The sequence below is a fragment of the Mauremys mutica genome, chromosome 6, assembly GCF_020497125.1.
Source record: "Mauremys mutica isolate MM-2020 ecotype Southern chromosome 6, ASM2049712v1, whole genome shotgun sequence".
Classification (NCBI taxonomy): Eukaryota; Metazoa; Chordata; order Testudines; family Geoemydidae; genus Mauremys; species Mauremys mutica.
The window spans coordinates 58,309,993-58,329,922 of NC_059077.1; the positions used below are offsets into that span (position 1 = coordinate 58,309,993).

The window sequence follows — 19,930 nt, forward strand, 5'->3', positions numbered from 1 at the left end:
AATTTATAGTGATGGTATTACAAACAAAGTAGGCACTGAGATAATTACTACACATACTATCACTGCTCTAGAGTAACAGAGTAGTCTAGCAGCTTTGCCCTGCAGTTACATATCAGATACAAGAACATTACCTAAAATAGCCCGTTTTTAGAACCATACATTATTTGTTCAGCTTGAACAATACAGCCATTGTGATTTCATTGTTGCTGATGGACCAACATCTAAAGTTGTTATATCAAAACTGAAGTCAAGTGACAAGGCATTGTGTTTACACATTACTTTCATAACATTTCTGGGATCTAATTCAGCCCTAAAAGACACATTTATTTCAATGGGAGGCATGCAATTTCCTTTGCATCCTCTTACGCTTTTAACATTCAAGTAATTCAAAACTTAAAAGGGTGATTGTACCAATTACAATTAATCAGGTAAAAGCACCTGAAATCTCAACATATTGTTTTAGAGACTTCAACTCTATACTAAAGTAGTGTAACTGTAACAAAGGTCTGATTAAGAGGGACTTGTCTTCCAAGCTAATCAATCTTTCTAGTTAATGTATCAGAAGAACTGACACTAGAGGTGAACTCCAGTGTTCCAGTTATTTTAGTGTATACTTTCTGGCAATTCTATAAAACATTTTCTGGTTTACAGTGATACACAACAATTGTTTTGATGCTGGAGATAAAGTTTATTAAAGATACTACCAAAATTTTGGCAAACATTCAAAAACCAGATTTGTAAACATAATGCTTCCCTTTTCAATTGGCAGCACTTTGAAAAGACAAATACAGTAAGACAAGTAAACAAAAATTAATTCAAAATGCTTAATTTTTTGACCAAATAATTTATGTTCCCACATGATAAAGTGATGGTTTAAATCAAATTAAACCAATAAACTGCATGAAATGAAAGTTTGTGCTGTTTGATGATCACAGTATTTTGTAGTTAAATATATCTGTTCTGTGTTATATTCCTGGCACCCAGGAGAAAACTCTTTAAATATACATTTCATGTAGGCAATAGCTTCTTGGCATATCTCTCTTCAAAAAAATACTTTATAGCAGTATATAAATAGGTCACCTACATGTTTAATTTTATAATTTTGCCCAAAAACTATAGATCTGTTTAAGTTTTGTAAAGTATCAATTTTCCCCAACATTAAGAAAGCTGACAAACTGTTGAAATGGAAATGCTTTCATCTTCCACAATAGAAGTAGCAATTTTATAGGAAAAACCCTACAGCAACACTCGTCAGTTGTTTTAACCTGAGCGTTTGGCCTACTTCGAGTAGCAGCTTTTTTTCTCCCCCCATCATGCTCACACCCACACAACTTTGCACACATACAGTACAAGCACACGCTTTCAGACGCTGGTAGGCCACAGAATACTTCCCGTTGTTTTAATAAAATGGGAAGCAGTGTAGCTAATAATTTAACTACACTAAGCACACACAAGCAAACACCTTAAGGCAACCATTGCAATGGGGGTTTAAGTTGCAGGGGTAAGTTAATGTTGTCAATAAAGAGGCTGTATATAGCTTTCATATATACAAACACCTCTTTTAACCCTCCAAAACAATGTTTTCACTTCCTTTAAAAATTTTGTGCAAATTTTAAACCTTCTACCGTTTAAGGCAAAGAGTTTGCATTAACAAGAAAGGTCAGAAAACAGGCTTATATTTATCCAAAAGCATTTCAACTTGCTACATTTTTTTTTTAAGTGTGCTGAACTTTAAAGTAGAGACATTGAATCCCCAGTATCTACTGGTAAAATGATTTCCATGGACAAACATAAGTCTTAAGGAAAAGAAGGGACCAGAAAAAAAAGCAGCTTCAAATATGCAGAGAAGCAACCTCAACAACAAAAGTAGTAACTCAAGTCTGCTAATACTGAAACTTTTGTAATGCAAAAGTTTAATTTTTTTAGAATCTTAGAGCAACTCATTTGGAATTTTAAATAAATAAGCTTAAGTTTATTCACATCATCTGGTCCAAGCAGAGCTCTAGTGCCATGACTCTGCTTGTCGTTGGTCAAATTCACCTATTAGTCTTTTAATATGAGCCAGTTTGTTATGAAGATATTCACATCTGTACTTTTCCTCTTGATAGTTGGGACTAGACTGCAAAGAAAGAGAAACGAGTCAGGGTGCAGAAACATCTTTGCAATATTTTACTCTGAATGCCCGCCACTAAAAAGGGCATCCAGATCCTGCACATAGAATGATTATGAAAGAGTTTAACATATCCATACTTCCCACCTCTCCGCTGTACACACCTGTTTGATCTTCCGATATTCCTGTAGGACTTCCTCATGAACTACCTGCGAGTAAGAAAACTGAAATAAAGACCACTTGAAGACCATTTCACAGTTGCAAAGTGCAATTGAATATTAAAAAGGGCTAGAAGAGTGGGATGAAGATTTTCAGTTTTACCACACAGACACTTAAGCCTTGTCTACACAAACATTTAGTTCATGGCAAGCTGGAGTATGAATCTACCCCGCACAAGCCTGCCATGGATTAACTGCCCGTGTAGGTCCTGCTGATGTCCATAAACAGTCCATTAATGCACTTTTAGTCCACATGGATAGTTAGTCTGCAGCAAATAGATTCACATCTCAGCTGGTCAAGAAATAAATGTTTGCAAAGACAAACCTTTATTTTCTGGTCACTCTCCTGCTGTGGAGAAGAGCAAGTCTGCAGACAAAGCTGCGATAAGGCCATGGAGGGGAAGTGGCTATGTTTGAAGATCCTCTTGTATAGCCACCTTCTCAATGCCCCCTGTAAACTATTGTGCAGTCACGTGCTACTTAACATAAGGCCTTGCCTACTTCTAAGGAGAGGGATCTTCTCCCACCCTCCCAAAGCCTGGAAAAATCTATAAGAAAAGTTGTGGCATTAATATTGCCTGAGACAGTATTAATCTCTGTTGCCTGCTGTTCTTTCAGCAAGGTCAGAGAAACTGAGGCTAGTAACAAATAGCAGCATAGGTATTGGTTCTGTGGGGCTGCTATGGTTGGAGTAAAGATTATAGAGGAACAAATCCCTCTGCACAACAGGACTATACAGTTCATGAACAGTTTCCTGTCCCATCTGCTGCCCATAACATGCCCCCTTGGGGACGCAGGTTATGGGAAAAAAAATAGAGTTGCTGCTCCAGAGACTGTTCATTAATTTATTTATTTCCTCCCACTCATATTCTGATCTTGCACAAGAGTGTGAGCTACAAACAGCACTAAACTTCTCATCTTGCAGAAACCTACACTGCCACATATTACACAATCCTGGAAGAATATACTTCAGGTCAATAGTTTGTTAGATGATCTGGCACCCTGCAATTTGTTTCAATGATTAGCCTAGACCTTGGGAGACCTGGGTTCATTTCTCTGCTCTGCGACAGACTTCCTGTGAAATGGGGCAAGTCAGAGCCTTCCCATGCCTCAGATCCTCATTTGTAAAAATGAGGATAACAGTACCTCCCTACCTTGCAGGGGTGCTGAGGGGATAAATACAGTAGATTGTGTGGCTCTCCGATAATTTGGTGATGGGATCCAAATAAGTACCTGAGACAAAAGATGCTTCTGCCAAATTAAGTGTTTTCCTCTACCAAATTATACATTCGTCTAAGGATTTTCTGTGAAGTCTGATTTTTATCTTATATATTAGTTTTTAGAAAGTTTGGAGTATTTGCTATATGCTTAAACGTTTGGGGAGAGGAAGAAGAGAGTGATGTAAAAACAAAGCAAAAGGTAAAACTGGCTAACAAAATGCCTTCTATTCCTCTTTACCTGATACTCCTTAGATCCTGGAGAAAGGAGCTTACGTTGAGCATCAAGTTTCATAAATCTTCTAGTGACATTTTCCATCCTGGCATGTAAGCTTCTGTATTCATCATACTCTGCATTGAAGTCATCCTTGTAACTCTGGCGTTGCTCATATGAGACAATAGCTATATATTTTCTAATGGAAAGAGCAAAGTTACACTTATCTTCCATGAAATGCCCTTGGTTTAAATTGTTACAGTTTATTGCAAGTAGCTGGAACATACATTTCTAGGCAGTTCAGTTCTCAGTAAATCAAAGATTTGACTAATTTAAAATATACTTCTGTCCTGTTGTGATAGACAAATATTAAACTGTAAACTTTGACTCTAAAAACCACCTCAACCAATGTATTACAACTGATCTTTAACAGAACCTACAATATTTCAGTGGCAAATTGCAGTCTATACATGTATAAGTATTTTGTTCTATATGGTATTTATTCAGAAGTTATTAGACTATATACAACTGCAGGTGCATATGCAGAATAGTTAACATGCATTCAAATTCAACAGAACCAATACCTTTATTTAAATAAGAGTGCAGCTGCTAGCAACTCATTTCCTATGATGGCCCCTTAATTTCAGAATTTGTTTCCTGTATTGATCTGCTAGAGCAAAGTGCATTTACCTTCTGGGAATGCTGCTTAAGCAGACCAGTTTTTTTGCTGGCATTTGGGAAGGCTTGAATTGATACAATAATTTATTTCAAGATTTGGCAGATGTGTCACTCTTGAATAGGAAGTTAAATTAATATTTTATCCTAATGATTGTGCTGTATTAAGTAAGGGTCAAACTCATCTAAAGAATCTGTGGTACATGATAGGCAACAAAACAAGCTGTGATGAGGTCTGCAACTGAAAGGGACTATCAAAAACTTGCCAGGCACAAAAAAAATGCTTCTGGCCACTGATGCAACCAGATCCCTCAAAGTAGCTGAGGACCTAGCAAGGCCTGTGTGTGTGATTAAAAGTAGGCAAACAATCAAGAGAGTAGATATCATCTTTGTCTTTTTTCCAGGTTACCCAAATACACCATCACCTTTGGTCATGTCTGACTTTAGCCTCAGCCAACTGGCCCTCATCCAAACCTTTATTCTGACCAGACACTGGGAAAGCCCATCAACTACTATGTCCATGTCGCCAGAGGCACTACAATCCCAAGTGCCCTACATACATTGAGCAGAAGGGTACAACAGCAGCATTTAGGGCAGATGAGACACTGCCCAGTAGTACACTCTCTGGATGCTCTCAGATAAAGTAATGGAGCAGGAGCTCCTCCATCTATTCCTTTCATGACCCAGAGGTACGTTTATCTTGTGATCAATGGTTAGAGACAGCTGTCAGATTTTTAAGTAGTCTGTTCTACACCCAGGCTCTAAAGAATGAGCAGGCTGACAGAGATCAAGGAAGTTTGACTCCAAAGTATCAGCAGAACTGCTTTGCCACCAGCTTATCTCACTCATTCCTCTTTTTAAGCAATTTATCTGCAAGTTTCTCCTGAAGGGGATTGATAGATTTGTCTCTGGTAGATATCAAAAGGCCAGGAGAACATGAATCACACAACTGGTCATAGCCCAAAAACTCCAATAGTACTTCCAGAATCTATTAGCCCTGTTCAAGATTGAATCAGAAAAGACACATATTTGTTTTCTCAACCACTACAATCTGGTCCAAATTAAGAGTGATTTAGGAAGTACTTTTGAAATGCAACTAACAGTGTTGTTCTAAAAGCTGCTGCTTAATGTTCTTATAGAAGACACCCAATAAACACAGTTTGTACTCTTCAACTTTTCAGGAAATGCTGATGAAATGGTAATTTTGAATAAGATGAGAACAATAGTGTCTTTCTACATTAAAATTCATATTGTAGGAAATATAGGCAATATACAAAATCAAGACCAACTGTAATCCAAAGACTACTCTTTCTTTAAATGTAATAGGCTTGTTCTGTTTAGTAATACACTTCAATCCATGTTTATTCATCTCCCTTCGTGACCTATTTTTGTACAATCCTAGGTTGTTTTGCTAGAGGCAGTACGTTACACTACATATAGCTAGAGTTAGTATAGTCCATTTAAAGATAAACATTTATTGTTAGGTTATATTTAATTTAATTGGCACAACAGAGACTGATCCACTGCAGCTATGGTGATTTACAAGCAGATATTTCATATGGGTAAATAAGATAGAAGAAAACTCTTATTTTGCAGTAATCACTGAATCGAGTGCTCAAGCAAAGTACTACCATTACTGTACAGCAGAAGGAGCCCACATGAAGAGGAGAACACACTAGAGTGGAGTATAGACCTGTTTTATTTTATTTTCTATGCAAAAGCAAAATGAAGTCACGTGGGTCTTATCAACTCTGATCAGTGTAGGAGTGTCATTAAGCTGGACAGTATTTCCATGCTAACTCCATGCACGTGTTATCATTGCCTTAATGTAATAATTACAGCTGGTCAGAAAAATTCCAACTACACAGGTTTTTAATGGAATTTGCCAATTTGTCAAAATCAAATTGCTTTGGGTATATCATTCAATTTTGGAAACCAGGCTGGTTTCTGACGACACTGCCTGGTTTCCAGCCAGCTTGCTGCTCTGGTTCCTTGACCGCAGGGCTTCCAGGGTCTGCCAAGTGGACTGCTCCATCCCCTTTTGCAGGAAATTTCTAATTTACATTCTGAATCAGAACAGAAACAAATTTGAAAAACAGCAACATTCCTACATGAAGTGGAATCTCTTTCTCTTCCCAGCTGTAACAATGTTATTTGCCCTCCTGCCCCAACACGTCAAGTTGTAAGTTAGCTTTGTCATCACCATACTTGGGTGGTGGCTTTGTAGCTTCACCCTAGCCCCATACATGCATCTATTGGTATTTTGGTACGTGTCTTGCTCTGCCATATTAGCTCTGTTGGAGGGGCAGGATTATCAATCGCTCCAGGGGGCAAGGAATTAAGAGAGAAAGGAGTTTGAAAGCGGGGCCAAATTTATTTTAAAAAATCCATGTTGACTTTTTTGTAGTTTCTGGTATAAAAGAAAAAACTTCACAAAATAGCAGAAGAGTGCTTCGTTAGTAGCACAACTGGAACTGGGAAAGATATTTGATTTTTACATTTTGAAGAAAAATGTAAAGCCACCAACAAAACAGTAAAAAACAGCTACTGAGCAAATGCTGAAGCTATATGTAGGATTTTTAAAACTGTTCCAAGGAATTCTGGTAAATATTGGTTTTTAAAGGTTCTAGGAATACATATTTAGCCAACAGATTGGCTCTGCTACAATAGTTGTTTCAGTCTGAGACAAGTTCTTAAATACTAGAAAATGTTCAACATTTAGCTGTGCCAAGACAAGAATTACACAGCTAAATCTTACATTTTTGGCATATTGAAAAATTTCACATAATCTCCTATGGAATGAGTTAAGGAGCTAAAATTAAGATTTATTAGCAGTTTTTCACACCTATTTATTCAATTGAATATGCTCACCACTCTAGTTTCTAGGTGCCATATGCAAGTGGAAAAATGTGTTTGCTGATACATTTTTACTTCTCACTATGTAGTCATAACCAAGGCTCTGTGTACTCTTCAGAAAGCTCAACCTTAAATTTTGAATCAAGGTCCCCTAATTTTTGCAGCTCTTCGGTGAGCAGTTTTATGGTAAAAGGGTTATTTTCTGCAGCAGTTTCAAGTTCAGCCTGTGATAACTTAACACAGTTTCTGAGTGGATGACATCTGTGACGTAGCATTACAATATTCTCTAAAGAGTCTTTTTATTTATTTTTTTAAGTTCAAGGCAAGTTTGGAAACTATAAACTATGCACCAGGTCACAAATCTCCCCCTTTAGAAATAATTCGAGTACTGTGTTTCACTAAAAAAGTGCTGACTTCCAACTATTTGCCTATTAAAGGTGGTGCTGCTTTAGTTTAGTTTAGGAAAAACAAGGGCTTCAGGCTCCTACAGGGCTAAAACCGTATATCACAGAAACAGAGAAGTGTTCCTATGATTTAACTGAAATTGGTGGTGTTCTTTTCATGCCAGATAAACCCAGAATGTTCATATAGAGTGCAGGGAACGTAATGTTGTAGTTAGATATATGTAGCTCATATAGAAACATAGCTGAGCACATATTTCATGATCATTGCTAATGTGTGTTTTGTATAGATATTTTGAACACGTTAGCCAAAGCTGTATTATTTACCTGAAATGCAGCAAGGTTACAGTTATATATAAACAGTATACACACACTATATATAATGTTATAGTGACAAAGACCATTAAAGAGACAAAACGGTTGACAAGTTCAACTTTAACATACTGTACAAAGGAACTTTTATGTTGGTGAAAGTATTCAAACATTCACTGAAATCCCTCAGTCACGTTTTAGTTTCTTACATATTTGTAGCAATACAAAAACTACACCTCTACCCCTATATAACGCGACCCGATATAACACGAATTCGGATACAACGCGGTAAAGCAGTGCTCTGGGGGAGGTGGGACTGCGCACTCTGGCAGATCAAAGCAAGTTCGATATAACACGGTTTCACCTATAATGCGGTAAGATTTTTTGGCTCCCAAGGACAGCGTTATATTGGAGTAGAGGTGTATATTTAAGCCAGGATTTGTTTGGTCACAGCCCATCTTCTCCCATTACTTAATCTTGCAAGGACGTCAGTCCTGCATTTATTACATCACAACCTGTTGTGGAAATTGTGAAGTCCTAAACAGTGCTATGACTTCACCAGAATATCAGAATACAAACACGGGTGGTGAGGAAGACATCTTGCTCAGAACAAATCTCTGCTATATTGAAAGCAGGGCCGAAAACCCCATCCACTCCACTTACAGAGTGACAAATTGTTCTTTATCACAGAAAAAACATGAAACGCTAGGCCTCAGATTAGGAGGAAACTCAGCAGGAAGCAGCATGCTAAGGTGTATGGCATGACTGGCCAATTCCTTGCCTGGCCCCAACACCAGACAAACTTGAGCCACTCTACAACACAAAGTTCCCAAGTACGTGAAAGACAGTACAACTCCCAAGGGGAACGTTAGCCTAGTGGAGCAGCGGTCCTCAATCACCTACTATTTTCATCTATGCTGAGCGAGGAGGAACATTTTGTCTTGTGGAAGTCTTTAGGAATAAATGGAGTCAGTTTAGATGTCACAAAGTGAGGCTTACCCTTAATTTGATTGCAGGTAGGGTTAAAAAAATTAGTAGACAATTTTATACATATTAGAATTAAACTGTTAAAGGTAAGGGCTAACAGCTGGGTACAAATAAAGTAAATGTTATAGGGAAAAGTTTAAATAAAAAAATGTTTTCATCTTTTCTATCAGTGCTTCATTAGTAGGGCCCTACCAAATTCACGGTCCATTTTGGTCTATTTCACAGTCACAGGATTTTTAAAAAGTTGATATTTCATGATTTTAGATATTTAAATCTGAAATATCACAGTGTAGTAATTGTAGGGGTCCTGACCCAAAAAGGAGATGTGTGTGTGGGGGTGTGTGTGAAAGATTATTGGTGGTGTGTGTGTGGGTTATGGTACTGCTACCCTTACTTATGCGCTGGTGCTGGCGGCTTCAGAGCTGGGCAGCTGGAGAGCGGCGGCTGCTGGCCAGGAGCCCAGCTCTGAAGGCAGAGCAGCTGCCAGCACCAGCGCAGAAGTAAGGATGGCATGGTATGGTATTGCCACCCTTACTTCTGTGCTGCTGCTGCCTGCAGAACTGGGCCCTAGGTCAGCAGCCGCCGTTCTCTGGCCGTCCAGCTCTGAAGGCAGCAGTGCAGAAGTACGTGTGGCATTGTATAGTATTGCCATCCTTATTTTTGTGCTGCTGTTGGTGGGATGCTGTCTTCAAAGCTGGGCACCCAGCCAACAGCTGCTGCTCTCCAGCCGCCCAATTCTGATAGCGGCGCTGAAGTAAGGGTGGCAATATCCCAACCCCCACCTAAAATAATCTTGAGACCTTCTTGCAACTCTCTTTTGGGCCAGGACCCCCAATTTGAGAAACACTGGTCTCCCCTCAATAAAATCTGTATAGTATGGGTAAAAGGACACAAGAGACCAGATTTCAGAGTTCGTGACAAGTTTTTCATGGCCGTGAATTTGCTAGGGCCCTATTCATCAGTAATCTGTTTAGGGCTCCGTCCTGCAAACACTTGTGCACATGAGTAACTTTACTCATTTAAGTTGCCTCATTGACTTCAATGATACTGCCCACGGGAAAAGGGTTACCCATGCGCATTCATAGGACTGAGGTCTTTGGCTGTATGCAGGGTGGACTAGTTTAAATCATGAATTAAATTAGCAGGTAGGAAACATTGATTTAAATGTAGCTGAGAAAGCAGTGATACTTGACAGTCATTTTCCTGTGAGAATAATTATATATCACAAATAGTAAATGAAATAATGAATTCATATTACTGAAGTTATTGTAATAGATCATAATTAAGGATCTGATTCTGTCATGGATTCCGTGACTTCAAAGGTCCTCCGTGACATCTTTGGCTTCAGCCAGGGCTGGGTCAACACTGCAGGAAGAGCATTGGGGCTGGAGCAGCGGCCAGCAGTCAGCCTCCAGCAGACTCCGACTGTTAATCCTCTTGCCCACCCCGCTCCTCAGGGTATTTTTAGTAAAAGTCAAGCACAGGCCATGGGCTTCCATGATTTTTTGTTTATTGCCTGTGACCTGTCCATGACTTTTAGGAAAAATACTTGTGACAAAATAACCTTAAACACAGTAAGCACAGAACTTAATAGACTGTAAATTTCAAATATAATTTAAGGCAGATTTTAAAAAATATATGTATTTAAATTAAAAAAATGATTCATTCAGTTTTTAATCCACCCTGGCTGTAAACTCTTTGATGAGGAGAGTCATTTAACTATATATATATTCAATAAAAAGTATTTAATATAATAGTAAAGAAAATATTCAAACCAAAGATTCCAATCCCTGCTGGCCAATCTAACCATTAAGTTGGGAGCAAGTCTACCACCCACTTTATTGCTTTATTTCAATACCCTGTCTGCTCAAGAACTTCACTTTTTAAAGCACTTCAGAAAAAAAAATATTCTTAGATATTTAATGGCTCTTGCTCAAGAACTAAATGGACAAGCTCAGAGAAGGTTCAATATGCACACCTGTGCTCAAATAGTGTGGTACTACTTTTAGAATCAGCAGCATTGACAGGGCCCTTTAAAAAGTTAGAAAATGGAGTTACCAAAATGTAATTATGCAAGACCTTTCACAGTTGATTTTTTAACTGCCTGTTAGTGCACTGCATGAAGTATGTCAATCTTAAGCATAATTTTACTTACACAAAGTAGTCTGGTAGTTCACTTGTTGATGAAGGATCTGCAGAGTCAGTGCAAGTCTCTTTAACACCTATATGGAAATAAAAGGTTGACATATAACAAGATTCTAATATACCTAATGTGATCCAAATTTGAAGTGTCTGGAACACTTCTTCCCAGGAATTCTATATTTGTCTCACCATGTAATCATGAGTAAAGAGCACAACTGAATATTTACAATAGGGGCCATATGACCAACTCTACAATAGGCAATACCAGGAGTTTAAAGCACACTAGCTACTGTAGAATCTGTACAACAAAATAACGCAATCTTAACCCAAGGTCAACCTTGTATTATCCAGATAAATTGTGGCATCTGCACAACAATTCAAAATCTGAGGTGGCAGATGTGGCCACACAATAAGAGCTAGAATTTTTACATCAATATGCAACTCTCACAGGACCAAACTAAAGGACAATAGGGTGGAAAGCCAAAGTGCTTTTCTTGGTGCAAGCTTCTCTCCCCAACCCTCCCCCAACTATGGGTAAGCCAAGTTTATAATTTAATTTGAACACTTTCTATACAAAAGAAGTCCTTATAGCATTTTATGCAAATCTAATTAGCATTCAGGCTTTAATTTTGAACAGAAGATTTCTTCATTAATATGGCAACATTGGTCTTTACAAGTAAAAAAAGCAAGACAATATGTTGCTCTTCAGGAAGATGTTATGAAAGTAATGTAATCCCTAAATAATCCATCCGTTTACCAGCAATACAAATGGGACTATTTCCTCTACTTTAGGAACAGCCTGTGTTTTAAATTCTTCTCACATTCCTAACAATGTTAGGAACCATTAGGAAAGGGACAGATAAGACGATAGTAAGTATCATAATGCCACTATACAGAACCATAGTAGACCCACCCCATGCATTCTGCATGCAGTTTTGCTCACTTCATGTAAAAAATGATATATTAGAATTGGAAAAGGCACAGGGAAGGACAACAAAAATTAGGGACATGGAACAGCTTCCATACGAGGAGAGATTAAAAAGACGCGGACTGTTCAGTTTAGAAAAGAAACAATTAAAAGGTAAGGGGGTCTATAAAAGCATGAATGGTGTGGAGAAAGTGAATAAGGAAGTGTTATTTACCCCTTCACATAACACAAGAACCAGAGGTCACCGGATGAAATTAACAGGCAGCAGGTTTAACACAAACAAAAGCAAGTACCGTATATACTCGTTCATAAGCTGAATATTTTTGGTAAAAAAAAGACACAAAGAGCGGGGCTCGGCTTATAAATGGGTCTACACCAAAATTTGATGATTTTAAACTCTATGGAATCATTGAACTGAATATCTAATAGAGGGATCAGCAACCTTTGGCCCGTGGCCCGCCAGGGTAAGCACCCTGGTGGGACGAGATGGTTTGTTTACCTGCCACGTCCGCAGGTTCGGCCAATCACGGCTCTCACTGGCCACGGTTCACCGCTCCAGGCCAATGGGGGCAGCAGGAAGAGGCGGCCAGCACATCCCTTGGCCCGCGCCGCTTCCCGTCGCCCCCATTGGCCTGGAGCAGCGGGCCACGTGCCAAAGGTTGCCGATCCCTTATCTAATACATTGTAGTTTTGTTTACCTGGAGACCCTGCAGGGATGGAGCCCCTCAGCTCCCTGTGGCTGTGGTTCGCTGTCCAACGAATGGGAGCTGTGGGAAGTGGAGTGCCACTTCCCACAGTTCCCATTCGTTGGGAATGGCAAACCACAGCCACAGACAGCTGAGGGGCTCCATGCCTGCAGACGCTGCAGATAAACAAAATGTCCAACCCGCCAGTGGCTTACCCTGATGTCCCAGGAGCCAAAGTTTTCCAACCCCTGAAATATAGGGTTGGCTTATGAAAGGTAAAAATAGCAAAAACTGTATGACCCTATCTATTTTTGGGGGTTGGCTTATAAACGAACGGGCTAATGAACGAGTATATACAGTACTTCACACAACACAGTCAACCTGTGGAATTTGTTGGCAAGGGATTTTGTGAAGGCCAAAAATGTAACTGGGTTCAAAAAAGAATTAGATAAGTTCACAGAAGATAGGCCCATCAATGGCTGTTAGCCAAGATGGTAAGGGACGCAAGCAACACCATGCTCTGGATATCCATAAACTTCTGACCATTAGAACGTAGGAGTAAACACTACATGGGATGGGCCACTCGATAAATTGCCATTTTGTTTATTCCTTCTGAAGCATCTAGCACTTGCTACTGTCAGAAGACAAGACACTGGGCTAGACTGACTATTGGTCTGACCCAGTATGGCCATTTTTATGTTGTTATTCAATAGGTACATGGGATGGGTGTTTAAAACTTACTGGCAAAATACAACATTACAAATTTAATTTCGCTAACAAGTTTTTGAACACCCCACCTCACAGACGATAAGTTAGTGTTACCCTTGTAGTGCAGAACATTGAGTTATTTTGAACAACAGAATATTCTGGCCAAAGCACTCAATCAGGCTCCAACAGTTAGAGATCTGTAGGTATATGATTCAGCCCAGAAGTATCTGAGTAAAGCAATTATATTTATACCAAGTGATTGCCACTTATAGGAAGAGTATTCTTTGTACTATAGAATCATAGGACTGGAAGAGACTTCAAAAGGTCATCTAGTCCAGTCCCCGCACTCATTATGTAGATCATCCCCAACAATTGTTTGTCTAAACTGTTCTTAATCTTCAATGATGGAGATTCTATAACCTCCCTAGGCAATTTATTCCAATGCTTAACCACCTTGACAATTAGGAAATTTTTCCTAATGTCCAACCTAAACCACCCCCTTACGGCAATTTGAGCCCATTGCTTCTTGTCCTATCCTTAGGAGTTAAGAACAGCAATTTTTCTCCCCTCCTACTTGTAACAACCTTTTATGTACTTGAAAACTTATGTCCCCTCTCAGTTTTGCCTTTTCCAGACTAAACAAACCCAATTTTTTCCAATATTCCCTCATAGGTCATATTTTCTAGACCTTTAATCATTTTTGTTGCTCTTCTCTGGACTTTCTCCAATTTATTCACATCTTTCCTGAAATGTTGCGCCCAGAACTGGACACAATACTCCAGCTGAGGCCTAATCAGCACAGAGTTTTTACAGATAAGAGGAGAAGTGCAAAGTTTAACAGTAACTATCAATTCAGTGAGATATACAAAATAAATTTTATTATACAAATAAAACCTATCTGATCCAAATTTCAGTACTATGAACAAAAATTCAATTTTAAAAAGGAATAAGTATTTTTTTAAATTAAAATATTTTATAACCAGGTCTTCCTCTGAATGTGCCCAGTAGGTTGTGGGGTGCTCTAGCAATATAAATATCAATTTAAGGCAGAATATAGAATTTTACTAGGCATTTAGAATTCTGTAACTGACCGACAGCATCCTGAATGCTATCATATACTGATGTATGGAGCACAAGGATTTTCAGTCTACAAGAGCAGGATGCCTTCAAAGAGAGTCCAATCCATACAGTCAGCTCTGTTTCCAGAGATGAAACAACAGTTTTAGACTAGGTGAGGGCTGAATCTGGCTTCTGATTTAACAAAATATTTTAAACGTGAAATGCAAGATTAGAGGAATTGTTCTTACTCACACTTGATATTTGTTTATTAAATGTCAATATTGAAACACTTTGTAGCTCCAACTGATATCTTATGGATTTTGAATTAACAGCCACATTCCACAATTTTTTTTTAAAGCACTAGGAAAGCAAATGTATTAGATAAGCTTTTATTTGGTTTTGCAAGCAGGATTTAAAGATTTTTATATCTCCTCCACTACTACTTTAAGTAGTTGTAAGAATCATTTCTGGAGCAGGAAAGAGGAAGGAGAGAAGTTTCCAAATCAAGACTTTAGTACCATCTGAGTAAACTGCAAGGTTTTTTGTAAAGAGAAAACTGATAGTCTCTTCCCAACTCTCAGAGATCTGGAATACTCTGGGGTAAAGATTTATTATGCTAGATTTAAAAAAAAATTTTTTTTAAACAAAATAATAATTGCTACTGTACTATAATTAAAAATAAATTGCAGTTAAGTGTATGTTATGCAACATTATCTCTTGCCTTTAGTGTGTACTTTTACTTGTTAATTTGCAAAATTCATTAATTTTCTGTGGGTTGGTCTCCCAGCCACTGTGAAATGAATCACACAGTACAATGTTCTCAATAACGACGTTTACTGTATGGTCAATCAAATTTCAGCTTGCATTTTTTCCACAGCCATGAAGTCACAGTCAATTTTCTGAAGAATGCGGTAAACATCAACAGTACTGATGCCCATTGATAAATTGATTTGACCTAACACAGTTAATAATTAAACTGCCCTGCACTCAAAGTGGTATGTGAACACCTTGTAGTTTATAAAACAAAACCAAAGTAGTATTCTTTTTTGTTCTGTCCTTTTGATTATCCAACAATCCCTTCCAACAATGAATTGTTTATAATTTTTAAAAAATATGAATTATTCCTGTTATTCAAAAGCTGAAGTCAATCTGACCAAAAATAAAATTGAAGAACATTTTGTCTGGAGTGCCAATATAGCTGTACTTGTGTACATGTGTCATTCCTCCCCTTTGTTTTGATATAGCCTTAAACCTTGGTACGGTAATAATTTGCACTTTGGTTCAGGTGAAAATTGCTATATGTTAAGGCAGGTAACTATCATTATTCCCATTTTACAGCTATGGAAGGAGGCAGCCGAGAGAGGTTAAGTAACTTGTTCAAAGTTTAGTGAGTCAGTGGCAGTTAGGAGTGGAACTGAGGTCTTATTTCTGGTCCATTGTTTTACCCACCAGATCAGTCTCACTTATCCATAAAGTAATTTTAAAAAGCAGCACTTTAAATACCTTCACTTGAATCCAAAATGGAATTTTTCAGCTTGACAATTTCTTCTTTCTTAAGGTCTTTCTCCTTTTCTTCAATACTCTCCATGTTATGTTTTTTGATTTGGTCCTTCTCCTTATGTTTTTTTGACTTCTTTTTCGATTTTTTGTGCAACACTGAATGTATCTCATCTGTTGACTTTGGACATGCTAACTCAACTGTAGTGGGTGCTGGCATTTCCAAAGGAGTCCTAGAGGTATATTTTTCTTGCTGGTCCTCAAAGATGCTGCTGCCATTCTGACTAAAACTATCAACAGGCATGTCTTGAGTCCCCCGGCCTTCAGGAGTGCTAGGGGAATTGGAGTTAGAGTTTACAGGCTGAGGAGGATTTGAAACAGGAAGGCGAGTTGAAGGAAGCATTGGAGGAGCTGGGGTGGCAGCGACTGCAGGGGGAGGTGGTGGTGCAGCAGGAGCTCTCTCGTTGGAAGCAGTCAAGTGACCATTTAATGTTGGGTGAACTCTATTGGTAAGGTGAGATATTCTTGGTTTTTTATTCATTAAAGGATCAATAAAATCTGAATCCAACAGCCGTTTCTGCAATAAAAAAAGACCATTAGTTTCCATTTAGTCCAATTCTAAGGTATGTCTAAAATAAACTGATTAAAACCTAGCCTCCTATGCTTGCTAGTTTATTTTTAGATAAGATGAAGATCATGACAGCTACATGTGCTCTGTTGCATGCTTAAATAAATCTAGATAGCCTTAAAAAAATGGTCATCCTGAGAAGATCCCCTTCAGATCTGTGACCAAGCCTTTGGAATCACATAAGACATTGTCTGGGGAAGTATCACAGTCAATGCTGGAACATGGCACGTTAGTTAGTACTCTAGATATTTGTGCAGTGCAGATACATTCAGTAAGTAAATAGTTGCTGTCTTAATATAGTCTGTTTTATTCAAGCAGTTCCAACCAATGTGGAACAGTGTACTTTATCAGAAATCCTAAACCTCAATAAGTGGCAAGGAAAAATCTAGTTTCTGCTATAGGGAGCCTGGGGTCTAAATTAACCTCAGAGAATACTGGAGTTCTTTTGAAATACTATCTGACTCATGTCAGTTTGCTTAACAAGCATATATTGCTTATGTTTCAGTACAAAGCAGTGCCTCTGACCAGAAGTGCCAGGCACAGCTCTGTACCACACAGCTGAATTACTTCCAGATTCAATGTGTGTGTGTTGGAGCAGATGAGAAGACAGAACCACACAATTTATACTATTTCACTGTTACCATGAGAAACAGTAGCCAAAAAGTTGGCAAGAAACAGGTATGTATTTTTATTTCCTGACCCGAATATGTTAATGGCCTCAGTACAGGATGTTCAGTACTTAGTTTCACCTGTCCTGAAACAGCAAATGAAAGCACCTCCCAATCATTTTTAGAAAGCTCTTCTACTGCCTTTGCTATAGTGCTATTTTATATTTTCACTGCAATCACTGATACTTTATCTTAAATAGTGCTTTTCATCGAAAGCCTCCCAGTGCGTTATTAAAGTGGGTATTATCTCAGTTTTATAGCTGAACAAGGGAAGCACAGAGAAATAAGTGATTTATCCAAGGTCTCTGACACCTGCAGCCAGGCTGAATCTAGAACCCAGATCGTCTAACTCCATTCCATCCTTTAACCAGTGGACTACACTTAATCATAACTGATATCTCAATAACACCCACAGCAAAAATAAATTAAAGTATATTTTCCAGAAACAGAATATTGCTGCCCTAACACACCTTAGTTCTGTCCTGTCCAGAGTAGATACTGCATTTAAACTAAGGGTTAAAAGGCTGCAGCATAAAAATGCCTGCCAGAAATATCAAAATATGACAGTACAGAAGGACTGAATACCCACAGCATGCAACGGGGTACCAGAGTCAAGTAATACAAATACCTTGCCTTCATTTGAAGTACCAAGACACACCAAGATAAATTGTTTGGCAATATATGAGATATATTTTTTGTCTAAGTATTTAACAACCAGAAAGTGACTGACACCTAAAAAGTTAAGCCTCTGAGGACAAGTTCAACCATGAGTAAGGACACAACTTTTGTCAGCATGCTATTAATAGTTACATTTTGTATGGTCACTTACAAGTTCAGATACCATAGCAATAGGCAGTTTGAGAATCTATGTTCACAAAACATTTTATGAACCATCTACATAGAAGTCTGGTTTATTACAACGCTATCTGATCTCTAAATACAGTAACTCCTCACTTAAAGTCATCCCAGTTAACATTGTTTCATTGCTGATCAATTAGAGAACATGCTAGTTTAAAGTTGCTCAATGCTCCCTTATAATGTTGTTTGGCAGCCACCTGCTTTGTCCACTGCTTGCAGGAAGAGCAGCCTGTTGGAGCTAGCTGGTGGAGGCTTGGAACCAGGGTGGACCGGCAGCCCCCCATCAGCTCCCCTAAGTTCCCTGTGCAACAGCTGGCAGTTCAGCTTAAAGGAGCAATGCACATCTCTCTCTCTCACACACACAGGGTATGTGTCTCTGTCTGTCTGCCATGCTGTCTCCCCTCCCTCCATTTGTGCTGCCTTGTAGAGTGTGAGGCTACATTAACAACAATGTTAAACAACCTTTGAGGGCTCAGCCGAGTGCTAGTTCATCATTTAGCAGAAAGGCATTCCCTGGGAAATATCCCATCCTCTTCCATCCTCCACCACCTCAACCAAGCTTCACAATCATTACTGTGTACAGTATTAAATTGTTTAAAACTAGATTAGATCTATAGTTTTTGTCTGGTGAAAATAAATTTCCCTGGAACCTAACCCCCCCCCATTTACATTAATTCTTATGGAGAAATTGGATTCGCTTAACATCATTTTGCTTAATTTTGCATTTTTCAGGAACATAAGCCACAATGTTAACTGTACAGGGTTATTAAGTTTAGAGGTTCTTAGGAACTACATGACAAGAATTTTTTAAAAAAAAACCACACATCAGTTCCACAGTCTTCCATGGTGCAACTATTTTTTTAAGTTATATTCTATGCCACCATCCAATTATATAGAAATAGTTGCTTCACCTTCTTCATACATTAGAAGGGGTATTGGTGCCTTCTCATTACATTATTAAAGCGTTCACACCAATACAAAACTCGTATGTATTAAGTCTGACTGCATCATATTGCAATGTAAAGAAAATCACAAATTAAATACCTGGGAAGGAGAAGCAGATGCAGCATCTTTAGAAGAACTTAGAGGAGATTCCAAATGACTGGTGCTGGTGGCATTCTGAGATGAATTTAGTTTTCTGTAAAGATCACCCATATTCCAGGTTACAAGGAAAAAAAATCAAGAAAAAGATGCTCTAATAGATCTTACATTATTTGGGAAGAAAGAAACCTGTTACTTCTCAAACAATGTATTCTTTTATTGCTACCGTTAAAGAAAAAGATTCAACTTACCTAGAAAGTACTAACTCCAGTGACTGTTTGTCTATCTCATTGTATCCAGGCCAATCTTTTTGGATCTCTTTAAATACATAATCCTTCAGAGTGTAAGAGTTGTCCTTGGGATTCAAGTTGGCTACCTACAAACATATAGTTAAAAATACAAATATTAAAGCTATCTACAAGTTATAATACTAGAGTAGATTGGACAGTTTAAATGTAGGTGAAAATATAACTTTGAAAAATTTATTCTGTATTTACTAGCCTTCGGCTTTAAAGGCAACAAAGAACAGATCTTTCACATAGTGAAAATTTTGGCATACAAAAATGTTCAATCTTGGCTGTGTGAATTTAGGTACTTCTAAAAGAATCACCTGATTTTTCAAAAGATCTGAAGGTCAATGTGCATTAGTCAGACATTCATATTTACATGACTAAATACAAATGCAGAATTCTAACTTTAGGCATTCAAGTTTGAACATTATAATT

General features: G+C 38.2%; 1 protein-coding gene across 2 annotated transcripts in view; it reads right to left on the reverse strand.

Annotated features, from left to right (window-relative positions):
- Positions 1 to 499: 499 nt before the first annotated feature.
- Positions 500 to 19,930, reverse strand: part of ELL2 (elongation factor for RNA polymerase II 2) — a 61,364-nt gene continuing 41,933 nt past the window's right edge. For both annotated transcript variants that reach the window (XM_045021646.1, XM_045021647.1), the window contains 7 exons: positions 19,457 to 19,581; positions 19,209 to 19,302; positions 16,017 to 16,587; positions 11,146 to 11,212; positions 3,787 to 3,958; positions 2,275 to 2,319; positions 500 to 2,119 (listed from right to left, as the gene is read on the reverse strand). In XM_045021646.1, coding sequence (XP_044877581.1) covers positions 2,003 to 2,119; positions 2,275 to 2,319; positions 3,787 to 3,958; positions 11,146 to 11,212; positions 16,017 to 16,587; positions 19,209 to 19,302; positions 19,457 to 19,581 — 1,191 coding nt within the window. In that variant the 3' untranslated portion in view covers positions 500 to 2,002. The remainder of the gene's footprint in view (positions 2,120 to 2,274; positions 2,320 to 3,786; positions 3,959 to 11,145; positions 11,213 to 16,016; positions 16,588 to 19,208; positions 19,303 to 19,456; positions 19,582 to 19,930) is intronic.